This window comes from Triticum aestivum, chromosome 3B, assembly GCF_018294505.1.
Source record: "Triticum aestivum cultivar Chinese Spring chromosome 3B, IWGSC CS RefSeq v2.1, whole genome shotgun sequence".
NCBI lineage: Eukaryota > Viridiplantae > Streptophyta > Magnoliopsida > Poales > Poaceae > Triticum > Triticum aestivum.
In genome coordinates, this window is record NC_057801.1 from 666,196,342 (window position 1) to 666,211,278 (window position 14,937).

At 45.6% G+C, this 14,937-nt stretch overlaps 1 protein-coding gene across 1 annotated transcript; it reads left to right on the top strand.

Moving 5' to 3' along the window:
• The first annotated feature begins 12,659 nt into the window (after positions 1–12,659).
• On the top strand, positions 12,660–14,138 carry LOC123066007 (ammonium transporter 3 member 1-like). The gene has a single exon (XM_044489179.1). It carries the CDS (start codon positions 12,660–12,662, stop codon positions 14,136–14,138), a length of 1,479 nt encoding a protein of 492 aa, XP_044345114.1.
• Positions 14,139–14,937: the final 799 nt, after the last annotated feature.

Sequence of the window (14,937 nt, forward strand, 5' to 3'; positions counted from 1 at the left end):
ACCCGGATGGACGTAGTAGCCCTCCATTTTTATTTACTCCGCATATTAGATTTGACTGAAGTCAAACTTTGTAATACTCTCAAACCTTTCCGATAATTGAAATTAAAATTCTTTATTTGTACACACTCTCACACGTTTCCGATAATTTGGCGCATGTGTGGTTGTTCACTTAAGGGAGGGTAGTGTACCACACGTGAAGGACAGGAAGTGCGACCAGGACGCGTGGGCGTGGATCATTAGTTCATCGGAAGTAGTAGTACTAGTTTTCTTCACTGTACATTAAATAAAGAGTTTCATTTCATACTTACACAATTTAAAACGATTTTTATGGAGAGAATAAGAAAACCACTCCACTATATATTAGTCGTATACACGAGAGTACTATATGGACGCAACTTCATTGACTTAGTGCACCTGCCTTTGGGTTTATGAAGGTGGGCCCAAAATGTGGCTGGCTCACCTGTCATACAGCCAAAAGCAGGTGCAGTGAAGGCACCGAAGCTCAATACATACTACAGTAGTATATATATAAGCGGGAGCCTCAACGCTTGTTCGCTAGGGTTTGCACTCTCCACACGCTCGCCGCACTACATATATGTTACACGCTGGAGGCTCAGCATTCATTTGCTAGGGTTTGCTATATTCACAGTCTCTCACCCTTTCTTCACCAGATTTAAACAAGACTGCGTTGGCCTCTTGTCTCTCTCTCCAGGAGGTGTCCGTATCCCGTCGCACCGGGAAGGGGAGGAGGTGCAGCGTTCACTCTATCGCCTTCGGTGAGGGAGGCAATCCACTGCCGGCTGCGCTGTTCTCTTTCACCCAACGCCTGTGCGGGAGAGCCACCGACCCCTTCTTCCTCGCTGTCGTACGTAGTGTGGGCAGATCCGACCTCCCACCACACACCTTGCCACATCCCGACGACCCTAAGGTATAAGTTTCTTTGAAACCGTCATTGCTCTAGCTGCATGTGGATCTTTTTCAATCTGTAGTCGAGTCTAGGTCTTGGTTCAAACAGGAAAGAAGGGTGCGGTGGGCCAGAGCAAGAATCTAGGACGTGGTTCAATGAGGAAAGGAGGGGCGGAGAGTAGTATAGACTAGCTATCCAGCCGCTTTGTAGGTCGAAAAGGGAAAAAGGGGGTAACCCAGTACACACATCTGTCAGTAACCGATCTCTTTGTTGAAAAGGGAAAGAAACTGGGGGGTTGGGTAGTTTGTGCAGGACTAGATTTGCTGCCCTCACATAGGAAAAAGGTTCAAAGAAAACAAATATGGGACCAATGCATATATGCTGCTTGGCTACATACTCTGCATCACCCATTTATACGTGTGGACGCACATGGTGCTGGCATGTCCCATACAGCTATTTTGTTGTTGTTAATCTAAGAATGACGCCGGAAAATTGAAGCAATGCCACTGTTAAAAGTAAATTACATTTTTTAATGAATGTTGTTTCAAGAGAATGTCTCTGTTAATATGAATCAATGCAACCGTTTTAGAAATGCTACTATCCTACTTTGTTTTCCATCCAAGATAAGTTAGATGCTTCTTTCTGTGACTGTTTGTTTCATCCTCCTTTATCGGCAAGTAATTGTTTCCTTTTTGGCCTTTGTTAAAATAGGGGTACCGATTCAACTTGTTGCTATTGCAACATTTTGCTTCGCTACTCAAAACACTTATGTTTTAAGAGTGTTTTGTGCAGTTCAACTTGAATGCCACACCGGTGACTTTGCTTAATTTTGGTGGAACTGCACAAAAGGAGATCGAGATTTGTTTCTAGTCTTCTTGGCGAGTTGTTTCAAATCTTGGTCTCATCCACATGATATGCAGTGTGCTTTGAGATGTTGTGCTACTTGTTTTGGTACTATTTTAAATAAATGTTGAATTGAAGCTATTGTATTGCCGTCTTTTCCCATTAAGTAGTGAACAAAAATGGGACCAACCTAGACATGATGCTTGTTGCTTTGTTACAACAAACTCTGCATCACCCCCTTTATAAGTAGATGGAAGCACATGCTGTTGTTGCACCCACTCTCCCCTGGAACTGTTTATGCTTTTCGTTAATCTAACGTCGCTGGTAAAATTAAGCAATGCCACTCTTAGAATTAATTAACTATTGAATCTTAGTTCAAAACTGCAACACTTATTAGGAATGGTACTATCCTGCTTTGTAGTTCTCTCTACATGTTTAACCAAGGTATTGTTAAGATAATATCTCTGTTAAAATGAATCAGTTGCATTGTTTTAGGAATGGCACTTTTCTGCTTTGTCGTTCTTTATACATGTTGAAACAAGGCATTGTTAAGATAATGTCTCAGTCAATATGAATGAATCACATTGATGGAGAATTGCTACTCTCCTGCTTTGTTTCCCATTAAGATAAAGTAGATCAGTAGATGCTTTTCTTCTGGGAGTACAAGTCATCAACCGTTATTTCTCAGTAATTGTTTCCCTTATACCTATTGTTGCTTACAGGGATATCAAAATTAAAGCTCGGTTTTATTCCGACTTCGATTTTAGTTAAACCGCACAAAAGGAGCCAATGTGTCCAAGGCAAACTGCTGCATTACTGGGTCCAGTTGGTCGTTCCACTTTGCAGAAAGAAGCAGTCACTATTTGTGCTACATTACAGAAGGAATGACCGAGAAGCTTTACAGAGTATTATGAGACACCGGTGACATGACTAGTCTGTAGAGACCATTGGCAATTTAAGAAGCTATGACAGGACTCAACGATCATAGGCATTACATATTTTGAATGGGAAAAGCTTGTCAAAGTTTAATCATTGATGTTAGCAAGAAGACGTTAATTTAATATATTGGAATTGGAAAACCTTGTCAAAATTTGCTCATTGATGTTAGCCAAAAGACATGCATTTGATATTTTTGAGTGGGACGCCCTTGCTGTGAGCAGCGTCGAGTGTTTTTTCCTATTTCTGTGTTCAGTTTAGAAGTAAATAGTTACTCTGCTGAGATATTCATGTGTTAAGAGTTTGTTCTGAATTTGTCTATGTAATGCCAGGCCTTGTGTTTGATTGCAAAGTTGAGCTTGGAATGTTGTGGCATGCGGCATCACGAGCTGTTCACCGTCCCTCCTGAGGATAATGCTTTGTATTGTTTTGCATGTTGATCTAATGCCAATGATTTGCTTGTTAAGAAGATCATCCTCTTCTGTTGTTTCCGTGCTTAAGAAGTTCATCGTCTGATGTTTCATTCATAGCCTATACGACAAGTCGGGTAGGTTATACGTGAAACTATATGATCTTCCGACCAACTCGTGATATTAGGCCATGATTGGATCGTCGTTTTCCAACCAAAACCGCTTGTAAAACTGACGCTTGTAAATTAAAGCAGATGGTCTCAGGCGAAGGCGCTTGGTTGGTCGATTTCGACTAGTAAAATATCGGAAGTACTTCACACACGATAAAAACTTTGAACGACACTCGGACGATTGCTAATCCAGCCGTTAGCTGTTGTTTCAGCCTTGCCTATGGATGGCATGATACGCACATCGTGCATGTATCGTCTGGTAATGTCGTCCATATAGCAGTGCTCATAAAATATACACTGGTCTCTCAAATTACATGCCTAACCCGCCGGTTTTACTTACAAACCTCGGGCCCTCGGTTTCATTACGCCTGTATTTTATGTGTTGTTTCCGATGACGAGTAAATTACACTTGTGTATGTTAATACAGGTTTGAAATAAACCGGAGCTCCCAAGCGCGGCCTTACCGTTTCATGCCGTCTCAGTTTCTCGAAGGTGCTCATAGGTGTTCGATGATCCTGGCTTCCTGAATGAGCAGCGGGCGTTGTATCAGACTATCTGTAGGGCCCGCGAGGCCCTCTCCGTTGTCCTTCGAGTTGTTGCGCTTGTCGTGGCGCCAAGCATTGTTAACATCGTCAACGAACATGAAGATTCAGGAGATGACTTTATTTTTACTGGATGACACTAGGGACCCACTAGGGCCATAGTCGTACGTACGCAAGTGCCTCCTTATTATGTACAACTATATTTTTTTTGCTTTCTCCTGGTTTCCTGACATCACGGTCCCACACCATTGTCAACATATGTAGTCAATATAAACAAGAGAATTGCACAAGGTGCGGCCGACAGCTAGGACCAAGCAGCTCGAGCAGTATTTGTGCTTTTGAGGCATGAGCACTGCAAAGTTTTTCTTGGCGATGATTTCGTTGTTGTTTAGAGGAGAGCAGGGTATTAACTGGGTATGTGGTCCGTCTAGCCTAGGCCAGATATCCAACACAGATACTATTTTTTTCCAGATGAAAATGGCTAGCCCAGCTATACGTCTTTTTAAGGAATACCCAGGCAAGGTCAACTTGTTATTCTCCGCCCCGCTGGGCTACAAATCTTTCCTAGGAGGGATGCATTAAGCTTAATAGGAAAATGGCCTTTAAAAAATAATAAATGGGATGTAATTATAAAAACTGGGCAGTAACTATAAAAAATGCACCAAACATGAAATTAGTTTATAAAATATTATTTATGGATTTTGAAAATCTTAAATTTTCATTGTTGCGCGCGCAATGTTTCGTTGGATTTTTAAGTAATACAAATTTATATTTAATCTGACTAGAAATTTTAGGATAAAAATATTTCGGATCTCGTCAAAATGTGGGAAATTTTATTGAATTCTGTCTTCAACGGTTGGTTGAAATTATTAATCGTTGTCCTAGCTAGAAAATGAGATGTACTTTTAACAAACTGTAAATGGGCTGTTGTAAATTTCATTAGAATTCAAAAATGGGTTGTACATTCTTACAAAACGCAAATGGGCTATAAGTTCTCTGCCACACACTTGTGGGCCTACTAAGTGACGCGTCCCCTAAAAAAATAAGTTGACGCGTATGCAAGGCTTTATCAACTTATTATAGTCAACACACGGTTCTAGCAGCAGTGGCCGTTGGATGTCTATCCAAAGGATGTCGTGCTTCTTCTTCAATCTCGGATACTCTTAGCTTCGGCCGCCCAAAAAATGATTCCTCCCCCTGACATCTGGGGCGCACCGTTTCGGAGGCTGACCTGTGGGCCTACTAAGTTGGAGCGTACTAAGGGCTTTGTCAACTTAGTCAATAATATACGATTCTAGCTTCAGCGACCGTACGATGTCCACCCAACGGCCGTAGTGCTTCTTCAACCTCTGGTCTTCTTGGTCCAGCCGCCCAAAGCAGCGCCGGTCGTGCCGCCTGCTCCTGCCTTCCGTGGCCGGCTGTGCTGCTGCGGAGGCCTCACCACCCCCATACTACTCCCACCGCTGGCCAGGCCATCCCTCCACTCATCCACACCCCCTGTTATTCTGCAGCGATGGCAGCCTCACACCGCAGTCGAATCAGTGAACCCTCATACTCCTCTCCGCGTGGGCTTCCACTGCTGCGTCTTCCCCGGCTCCGCGTCGTCCCCTTCCTAGGCCTCGCCGTCGTCCACCGCCTTGGTGCTCTCGGCGCGGCGTGGTCAACGACCGACTTCCATCGAAAGAGTGTTGTACATGGAGAGGCTGAAAGTTGGGTCCACGGCGGCCGCAAGGAAGTGCCTCCTTATTACGCGCAAAATAATTATTCCTCCACCTGACAGCAGGCACCCACCGGACGGGCCACCTTATTTCGCAAAAAAAACGTTTCCCCCCTGATTGCTGGGACCCACCAGACGGGCCACCGTATTTCCCAAAAAAATGCCCCCCCCCCCCGCTATCAGCTCGGACCCACCGGAAGTGCCTCCTTATTACGCACAAAAAAATGAATACTCCCCCTGCTAGCTGGGACCCACCTTGGTGGGAGGCTAACTTGTGGGCCTACTAAGTTGACGGGGCGGAGGGATTTGTCAACTTAGTCAATATGAACGATTCTAGCTCCAGTGACCGTACGATGTCCATCCAACGGTCGTAGTGCTTCTTCAACCTCTGGTCTTCTTGCTCCAGCCGCCCAAAGCAGCGCCGGTCGTGCCGCCTGCTCCTGCCTCCCGTGGCCGGCTGTGCTGCCGCGGAGGCCTCACCGCCCCTACTATTCCCACCGCTGGCCAGGCCCTACGGCGACGGCAGCCTCACACCACAGCCAAACGAGTGAACCCTCATACTCCTCTCCGCATGGGCATCCACTGCCGCGTCTTCACCGGCTCTGCATCGTCCCCTTCCTAGGCCTCCCCGTCGTCCACCGCCCTGGTGCTCTCGGCGCGGCGTGGTCAACGTGGTTAAGAAACAACTTCCATCGGACGTGGATTGTACGTGGAGAGGCTGACAGCTGGGTCCACAGCCGCAGCAAGGAAGTGCCTCCTTATTACGCGGAAAATAATGATTCCTCCACCTGACAGCAGGGACCCATCGGACGGGCCACCGTATTTTGCGAAAAAAATGTTTCCCCCCTGACTGCTGGGACCCACCAGCTACACCTTCGCCCGCAAGGAACTGCGTCCGGGCAAAAAAAACGATTTGCCCCCCTGACTGCTGGGACCCACCAGCTACATCTTCGCACGCAAGGAAGTGCGTCTGGGCAAAAAAAATCGCCCCCCTGACTGCTGGGACCCACCAGCTACATCTTCGCAAGCAAGGAAGTGCCTGACAGTCGGGACCCACCTGGTCGAAGCGTACGTAGCGTTGTCATTCTGGTCGCGAACGTGTACGTACATATATACTGGTGGATGTAGAGGCGCGCACGTAGCATGTACACGTATGTACAGCGGCCAGGGTGCAAGAAAGAAAACACGGTCACGTACGTACATACGGGCAGGGTCTCGAACGCCTACTCGCGCATACGTACGGCTAGGGCTCGTGTACATGGCTGGGTCGGAACGGAGAAACAGCGCCGTCGTCGTGTCCATGGGGAGCCAACCGGCTGGGTCGGAACGGAATGCGTGGTCGTGTTCATCGGGAGGGCTTGGACGGAACAGGCGATGGAAACGAGGCATGGCGTACCGCAGAACGGAGGAAACGGACCTCCTACGTTCGGAATGGGGTCCTGTTGATCGGAGGGGTGTGGCGTACCGCAAAACGGAGGAAACGGACCTCCTACGGTCGAAATGGGGGTCCTGTTGATCGGGAGGAGTGTGGCGTACCGCAAAACGGAGGAAACGGACCTCCTACGGTTGAAACGGGGGTCCTGTTGATCGGGAGGGGTGTGGTGTACCGCAAAACGGACGAAACAGACTTGCGTTGGAGTGCTACGGTCGAAACGGGGGTCCTGTTCATCGGAAGGGGTGTGGCGTACCGCAAAAAGGGACTCCACGGGATACTGTTCATCTCCACCGTCGACCTCCTCCAGCCTCCACGGGCTACTGTTCATCCACCGTCGACCTCCTCCAGCCTCCACCTGCGACTGTTCATCCACGGGCTCCTGTTCATCCAGCCTCCACCGCGCGCTACTCCACCGGCTACTGTTCAACCACCTCTTTCCACGGGCTCCTGTTCAACCACCCCTCCACGGGCTACTATTTATCCACCCCTCCACCGTCTACTATTCATCCAGCCATCCATGGGGTCGTCCTATTCATCCAGCCCTCCACACCACGGGGTCCTGTTCATCCAGAGGCAATGCCACCGCTCACTGTTCATCGGACCCCCCCCCTGCAACGCTCACTGTTCATCCAGAGAGGCAGCATCGATCGGCTTCAGTTAGCAGCATTAGCGAACGAATCAATCGCTCGGGTTCAGTAACGCGTAGCCTGCAGTGCAATCGCTCGGGTTCAGTTAGAGCCCAACGCCTCGCTCGGGTTCAGTTAGAGCCAATGCCTCGCACACACGGGCGTACGTCTACGAGAGAAACGTGCATCGCTCGGCCCCCGACCTCCCACCGTAACCAGGAACTCCCCAAAATTTTCCTCGCCCTCGCTTCTACCATAGTTTTTTCCGTCATGGACGGCCCAAAGAATGTCATGCAGCTGCGTCTCCGGCCCGCCCAGGACGAAAAGCCCATTTTCTGTCATGATTTTTTGTCATAGAAGTAGGAGCCCACCACATCTATGATGATATCGGGTTTTGTCACAACTATCGTCATAAAAGTGTCATATGTATGACAGGAAAAAAATTCGTTCGACCCAAAATGTCACAGATGTGTCTTTTTTTGTAGTGGTAGGGTTTGCAATATGTTTATGATTTGCTTATGGTGGGTGGTGTGAGTGAACAGAAGCACAGACCCGAGTAAGTAGGTTGTTTGCGTATGGGATAAAGAGGACTTGATACTTTAATGCTATGGTTGAGTTTTACCTTAATGATCTTTAGTAGTTGCGGATGCTTGCTAGAGTTCCAATCATAAGTGCATATGATCCAAGAAGAGAAAGTATGTTAGCTTATGTCTCTCCCTCAAATAAAATTGCAATAGTGATTACCGGTCTAGTTATCGATTGCCTTGGACAAATAACTTTCTCGTGACAAAAAGCTCTCTACTAATACTTACTTTATTGTCTCTTTATCTAAACAGCCCCTAGTTTATATTTACGTGCTCTTTATTATCTTGCAAACTTATCCATCAACACCTATAAAGTACTTCTAGTTTCATACTTGTTCTAGGTAAAGTGAACGTCAAGCGTGCGTAGAGTCGTATCAGTGGCCGATAGGACTTGAGAGAGTATTTGTTCTACCTTTAGCTCCTCGTTGGGTTCGACACTCTTACTTATCGAAAGAGGCTACAACTATCCCGTATACTTGCGGGTCATCACCTCCCCTTTGAACCAAGGGCTCTAGAGGAGTATCAACCTCTCATAATACCTTCCTTAATGTCCAAGGATCCCATAGGAGCAACGGGGATGAAATTGGTGAAGAACCATGGAATTATAGCCAAATATGCAGAGAGTATCATGCAGTACAACCGTGTGCGGCCGTATCACACACGTCTTCTCTTCTGGAACATGCGTGTGTTGTTTCGCATCTTGCTCTCCATTTCGTTATATGAACTCCGATTTGGCTTTTCTTGGCATCACTGGATTTGTATACACTAGCCCGGTAACCAATAGGTATTGGATCTTCAATTTGGGTTCGTTGGAAAATGCAGTTTTTGTCAAACTCTCCAAAAGGCTCGTGTCTGGTGCTCGTAACTTCTCTGGATAGGTCCCAATTTGGTTCCTTTCATCATGGCAAGTTCATGGGAGCTCCGACTCACCTACATACACAACAAGACGAAGGAAAAACTAATAAAACTAAATACTATGCAATGACCTCAAGAAAATGCGCAGAAAATAGAAATTATGCAAAATGGACATGAGAGTTGCTAGATGGATATGATACGAGGGATTTTGATGCGAACCATGAAACTAGTTAGATATAAAACATGATACAAAATCCACCCATCAACATGAGTAACCTTAAACCTTGTTTGTCCTCGAGCAAAATAGGTGGATAAACTGAATGATCTTATCCATCTAGCCTAATGAAGATTACTGCCTAAAGGCACATCTAGAGCTTTAGCCAACGTTTTTATGTACATTGTCAAAGTTAAAGCTAGCAAGAGAGTGTATATTTGGATTCTCCTACTTAATTACTTATTCATTAATTTTTGTTTCTCTTTTGATGAAAACATAATTAAGGATGCAAGAACATGTCAAAGAAAATATAACACTAGGTGTCCATCCTCCTCATGTGTCTTTTATTTCCTTCATGAGTTCTTACCGCATATTTTTCCTATTTTCCATTGGAGCTCCTTTTTCTCGAGTTTGCCGCTTTAAATGTGCTTCCACCAGAATCCTAGATGGGCTGAGTGGTTGTGAGGCCCATCAACATATTCTTTTTAAAATTTATACAATACTGTTAGAAATCTGTTTAACAATGGAAAAATTTAATATGGCAAATAAAAAATCTTCATGTACTATCATCTGTATATGATTAAAATAAAAAACCTAGATACAAACTAAATATTTAGGTCTTTAGAAAATTCCATACATGTCAAAATATAAAATTGTTTACATGCCAAATATGTGTTCATGAAATTTCAAAAAATGTTCTAGTTTTACGAAAAATGAAGATAAAAGAAATAAAAAGAAAAGGGAGAAAAAAAGGAAAACCTTGTCGGCTCAACAGGCCCGTAGGCGGGGACGCATAGGCGTCAACTCCCTTGACGCCCACACGGGCGTTAAATAGAAAAAAGTCGAAATTTCCATGAAGCTACACACATGATTTGCTTAAAATGAAAATATGGGCGATTCCCATAATTCTTAGTATAGCAGTTTTAAAAACAATCAATTTCACCCAAAAAATATTAAACATGAAAATAGATAACTATGTTCTTACATAGTAAGACATAATTTTGACCCCCCAAAAAATGGACAAAATTTTGATGCCATCATCTAAAGTCTATAGTGAATTTTTTTCGTGAAGTAGGTAATTTGAGCAAAGAAATATTTTTAATCAACTTTAAATATACATATCATCATTTTGTATTTTTTATACACACTTATGACAATTTAACTTTTTTCTTATGTACAAGATTTTTGCATGTTAGATGGTACGTTGTTGAAATGACATGGTGGACACGAACAAACCTGTGGTTGGATGGTTAGTAGGACAGTGGTTTCCCAGCCCATAAGAGTTCAAGTCCTTGACTTGACACCGGGTGCCCGCATTTTTCTGGATTTATTTCAGTCCTTCCGGTGATGTGCGTTCAATGGGAAGAGACGTTCTCGTCAACTAAGAAAGTGTATGTGGCGACTTCATCTCTCAAGATTATGTGCCAGCTAAGTCTCTCGAAGGTGCTCTAGGGATAGAGTGTGCGAGTGTGCATTCATAAGGATGAAATCGTGTGCGTATGTATGTGCATCTACGTCAGTACTTGGTCCAAAAAAATGACATGGTGGACTGTTGCGGACTTGCTAGCTGCAAGGAGAAAATGGAGGGAAACGCTATTTGACGCATTAAGTGACAACTTGACGGGGTTTCACACAGACATGCGACACTAGCACTCGAGTGCGCCGACCCAATTTCAAGTAGGGTGCGCAGTGTGCTTTTCTTTTTCCTTCTATTTCTGATTAGGGTTTTCTTCGCTTTTTTCAAAATAGTTCTTTTAAAAAATATGAAATTTCCAAAAATGTTTCTGGACTTTTTCAAAAAAATTCAGGTGTTCATAGTTTGTTCGGAATTTGAAAATGTTTGATGTTTAAAAAAATCATAAATATAAAAAAGCTCTTGTTTTTCCTTTGTTTTGAAAAATTCAAAAAAGGAAATCAACGTCTTAGTTTTTTGGTATTAAAAAATATATGCATGGTTATCAGATATTGTTCGGAATTTTAAATAATATTTCTATTTTCAAAATTCATAAAATAAAAAATGTTTGTGTGTATAACAATGTTTGCTTTAAAAAATCAAAAGACATATCCGTTTTAACAATTTGCTTATAAATTCAAAACTTATTCGTGATTTTATTTTATTTTCGGATCTTGAAAAATGACTACATTTTCAAAATGTTTAGAATTGAAAATACCATCTTTTAAAAAAATTATCAGAATTTTGAAAAAAAAAATCTCGTTGAAAACAGTTCTAAATTTTTATTTATTTATGTTTTGCTACAGTGAACCGGGAAGCAACAGTAGAACGCCCTTCAAGACGCCTCTTGTGCGGCAGCCTCCTATCTCACGTCAAACAGGAGCTCCCGAGAAACAGAGGGCGCCAAACTAAAGTGTTATTCAGAACGTTCCATTGTTACTAATAAATAAATAAATCCTTAATGAGATATAAAAAAAATCCTTAATGCTACTTCCTCCATTCACAAATATAAGATGTTTATTTAAAAAAAAATTGAATGTATATGCACACATTTTAGTGTGTTAGTCCATATGTACTTAGAATCGAATATATATATACAAATATGCAAAACATCTTATATTTGTGAATGGAGGGAGTATTAGAGATTCTCTACAAAGAATATGATAAGCCGAAAGTGCCCTTCTCAGCTCGAGCTCATATGAGCTCGAGTGAACAGTAAAATAAGAAAAAAATCTGGTTATTTTATTGCGGCAACATTTGATAAATGTTTTCAATGCATGCACATTTTCATCACGAAATAAACATTCATGAAGGTCGCTCTAAAAATAGCTTTTTTGGAGCATCAATTTTGTTTTTTTGCCACGACTTACGTGAATGTCATCTTACGATGAAATTTTGCAAGCATTTAAAACATTTGTCAAATATTGCCACAAAAGAAATTCAGAATTTTTTGAATTTGTTTTCAATTTTTTTCCTGATTTTATTGTTCACACAGCTCAGTCTGTCCACTTCCCTGATTGTCAGATTTTTTTAGAAGAAGAAAAAAGATAAGCTGATTAGTTTTTTTACATATAGTAAGCTACTACTAGATCTAGATAGCCCTTCCTTCAGTTCCAACGCCCCGTGCTTGGAATCTTCTTCCTCCCTGCAACTCCGAGCACCAGCTCATTGATACAGCTTAGCGGCATAGGATCTACCTCCTCGGCGAGCCACTTAACAATGCTCTAGCTCGGCACGCCCGCCGTTGGTCGGCCTTGCCCCAATGTCAGCCACTGATCAGACTTTGTTTTCTTGGACACGACGGACCTCCCTATACTGATTCCTATATATAAGACCGCGATCCTAGTATAGCTTCACCAGTCATCAGTCACACCGACCGGTAGCTTCTCCGGCTAGCTAGCTCGTACGTGCGCGTACTATCTAACCGCAGGCGAGCTCGGCGCGGGCCTACCGGTCGAAGTAGCAAGATGTCGTCGGCCGCGGATTACAACATGTCCTCTGGGTACTCGCCCAACGGCATAGTGGTGCCGCCATGGCTGAACAAGGGCGACAACGCGTGGCAGATGATCGCTGCGACGCTGGTGGGACTTCAGAGCATGCCCGGCCTGGTGATCCTCTACGGCAGCATCGTGAAGAAGAAGTGGGCCGTGAACTCGGCCTTCATGGCGCTCTACGCCTTCGCCGCCGTGTGGCTCTGCTGGGTCACCTGGGGCTACAACATGTCCTTCGGCCACCAGCTCTTGCCCTTCTGGGGCAAGGCCCGGCCGGCGCTCGGGCAGCAGTTCCTCCTCATGCAGGCCGTGCTGCCGGAGTCCACCCACTTCTTCAAGGACGGCAGCACCGAGACGGTCTGGATCAATCCGAATTACCCCATGGCCTCCATGGTCTACTTCCAGTGCGTCTTCGCCGCCATCACGCTCATCCTCCTCGCCGGCTCTCTGCTGGGTCGCATGAACATCAGGGCCTGGATGATCTTCGTCCCGCTCTGGCTCACCTTCTCCTACACCATCGGCGCCTTCTCGCTCTGGGGCGGAGGCTTCCTCTTCCAGTGGGGCGTCATGGACTACTCCGGCGGGTACGTCATCCACCTCTCCTCCGGGATCGCCGGATTCACGGCCGCGTACTGGGTCGGGCCCAGGTCCACCAAAGACAGGGAGAGGTTCCCGCCCAACAACGTGCTCCTCATGCTCACTGGCGCCGGCATACTCTGGATGGGGTGGGCTGGGTTCAACGGCGGCGACCCTTACTCCGCTAACATCGACGCTTCTATAGCCGTGCTCAACACCAACATCTGCGCAGCGACCAGCCTCCTGGTCTGGACCTGCCTCGACGTCATCTTCTTCAAGAAGCCCTCCGTCATCGGCGCCGTCCAGGGCATGATCACCGGCCTCGTCTGCATCACTCCCGGCGCGGGTCTCGTCCAGGGGTGGGCGGCGATCGTGATGGGCATCCTGTCCGGAAGCATCCCGTGGTTCACCATGATGGTCGTGCACAAGCGCTCCAGGCTGCTGATGCACGTGGACGACACGCTGGGCGTGTTCCACACCCACGCCGTGGCGGGGTTCCTCGGCGGCGCGACCACGGGGCTCTTCGCGGAGCCGCAGCTGTGCAACATGTTCGTGCCGGTGACCAACTCCCGCGGCGCCTTCTACGGCGGCAACGGCGGCATGCAGTTCCTGAAGCAGGTGACGGGCGCGCTCTTCATCATCGGCTGGAACGTGATTGTCACCAGCATCATCTGCCTGGTCGTCCGCCTCATCGTGCCGCTGCGGATGCCGGAGGAGGAGCTCGCCATCGGGGACGACGCGGTGCACGGCGAGGAGGCCTACGCGCTCTGGGGCGACGGCGAGAAGTACGACTCCTCCAAGCACGGGTGGTACTCCGACAACGAAACCAACCTGCAGGCGCGCAACAAGGCGCCCAGCGGCGTCACGCAGAACGTCTAATAAATTGTCGTCGCCGGCCTGATTGGAGTTTGCTTTTTATCCATCTTTTATGTGTTGTGGAATAATGTGGTGCTACCTACACAAGCATGAGCAAGGTGTTCACGACACTTGCTTTTTGTACGGATAGTATCACTACTCTTTGATTGTTCGAGAGGGAATACAACATTCACTTTGTGGTTTAAACTCGTTCTATCCTTTCTTTCCTTTTTTTTTGGTTTTGCTAATTCTCGGTTTACTGGCATTTCCATAAATCGCAATCAACTGAGATTGAACATTACCAAGCCTATATTCTTGGAAGCACCGACTAGCAGTATATCATCGCAACCTTTGTTTTACAAGTTAGATACATGGAGTGGCATCATCGTTGGGTCACTCTGCCTAGGCATTGCTTTGATATTATGTGACTTTGTTTTTATGTTGGCGTGATCTTTTGTGTGTGTGCGCGCGCATTTGTGTTGATTGTGTGCATTCTAGTCATGTAGAGATGAGTATATGATCATTGTATGTGTATCTCCTTAATACAACTACACTATCGGGATGACCGAAGTTTTCTAGCCGGAAGACATTACGGTCGGCTTCAAATCATAGAAGACGAACGGCTTATCTGACACAATGTGCTAAGTACTTGTAAAGACCATAAAATTGAATACGAAAAAGCTAATGAATTGACGCTTATTGGGACTATATTCCATGTGAACAGCTTGTGGGCCGTTGGATTAGACGCCTGAATCCTATTGTAGGGCGCCTTGCCACGTCGTCATCTGGCAACCGTTCGCTCCAGGCTAGCAACCGCGCGAAC

Coding starts and splice junctions, on each gene's coding strand:
- LOC123066007 (XM_044489179.1), top strand. CDS start 12,660: ATGTCGTCGGCCGCGGATTACAACATGTCCTCTGGGTACTCGCCCAAC.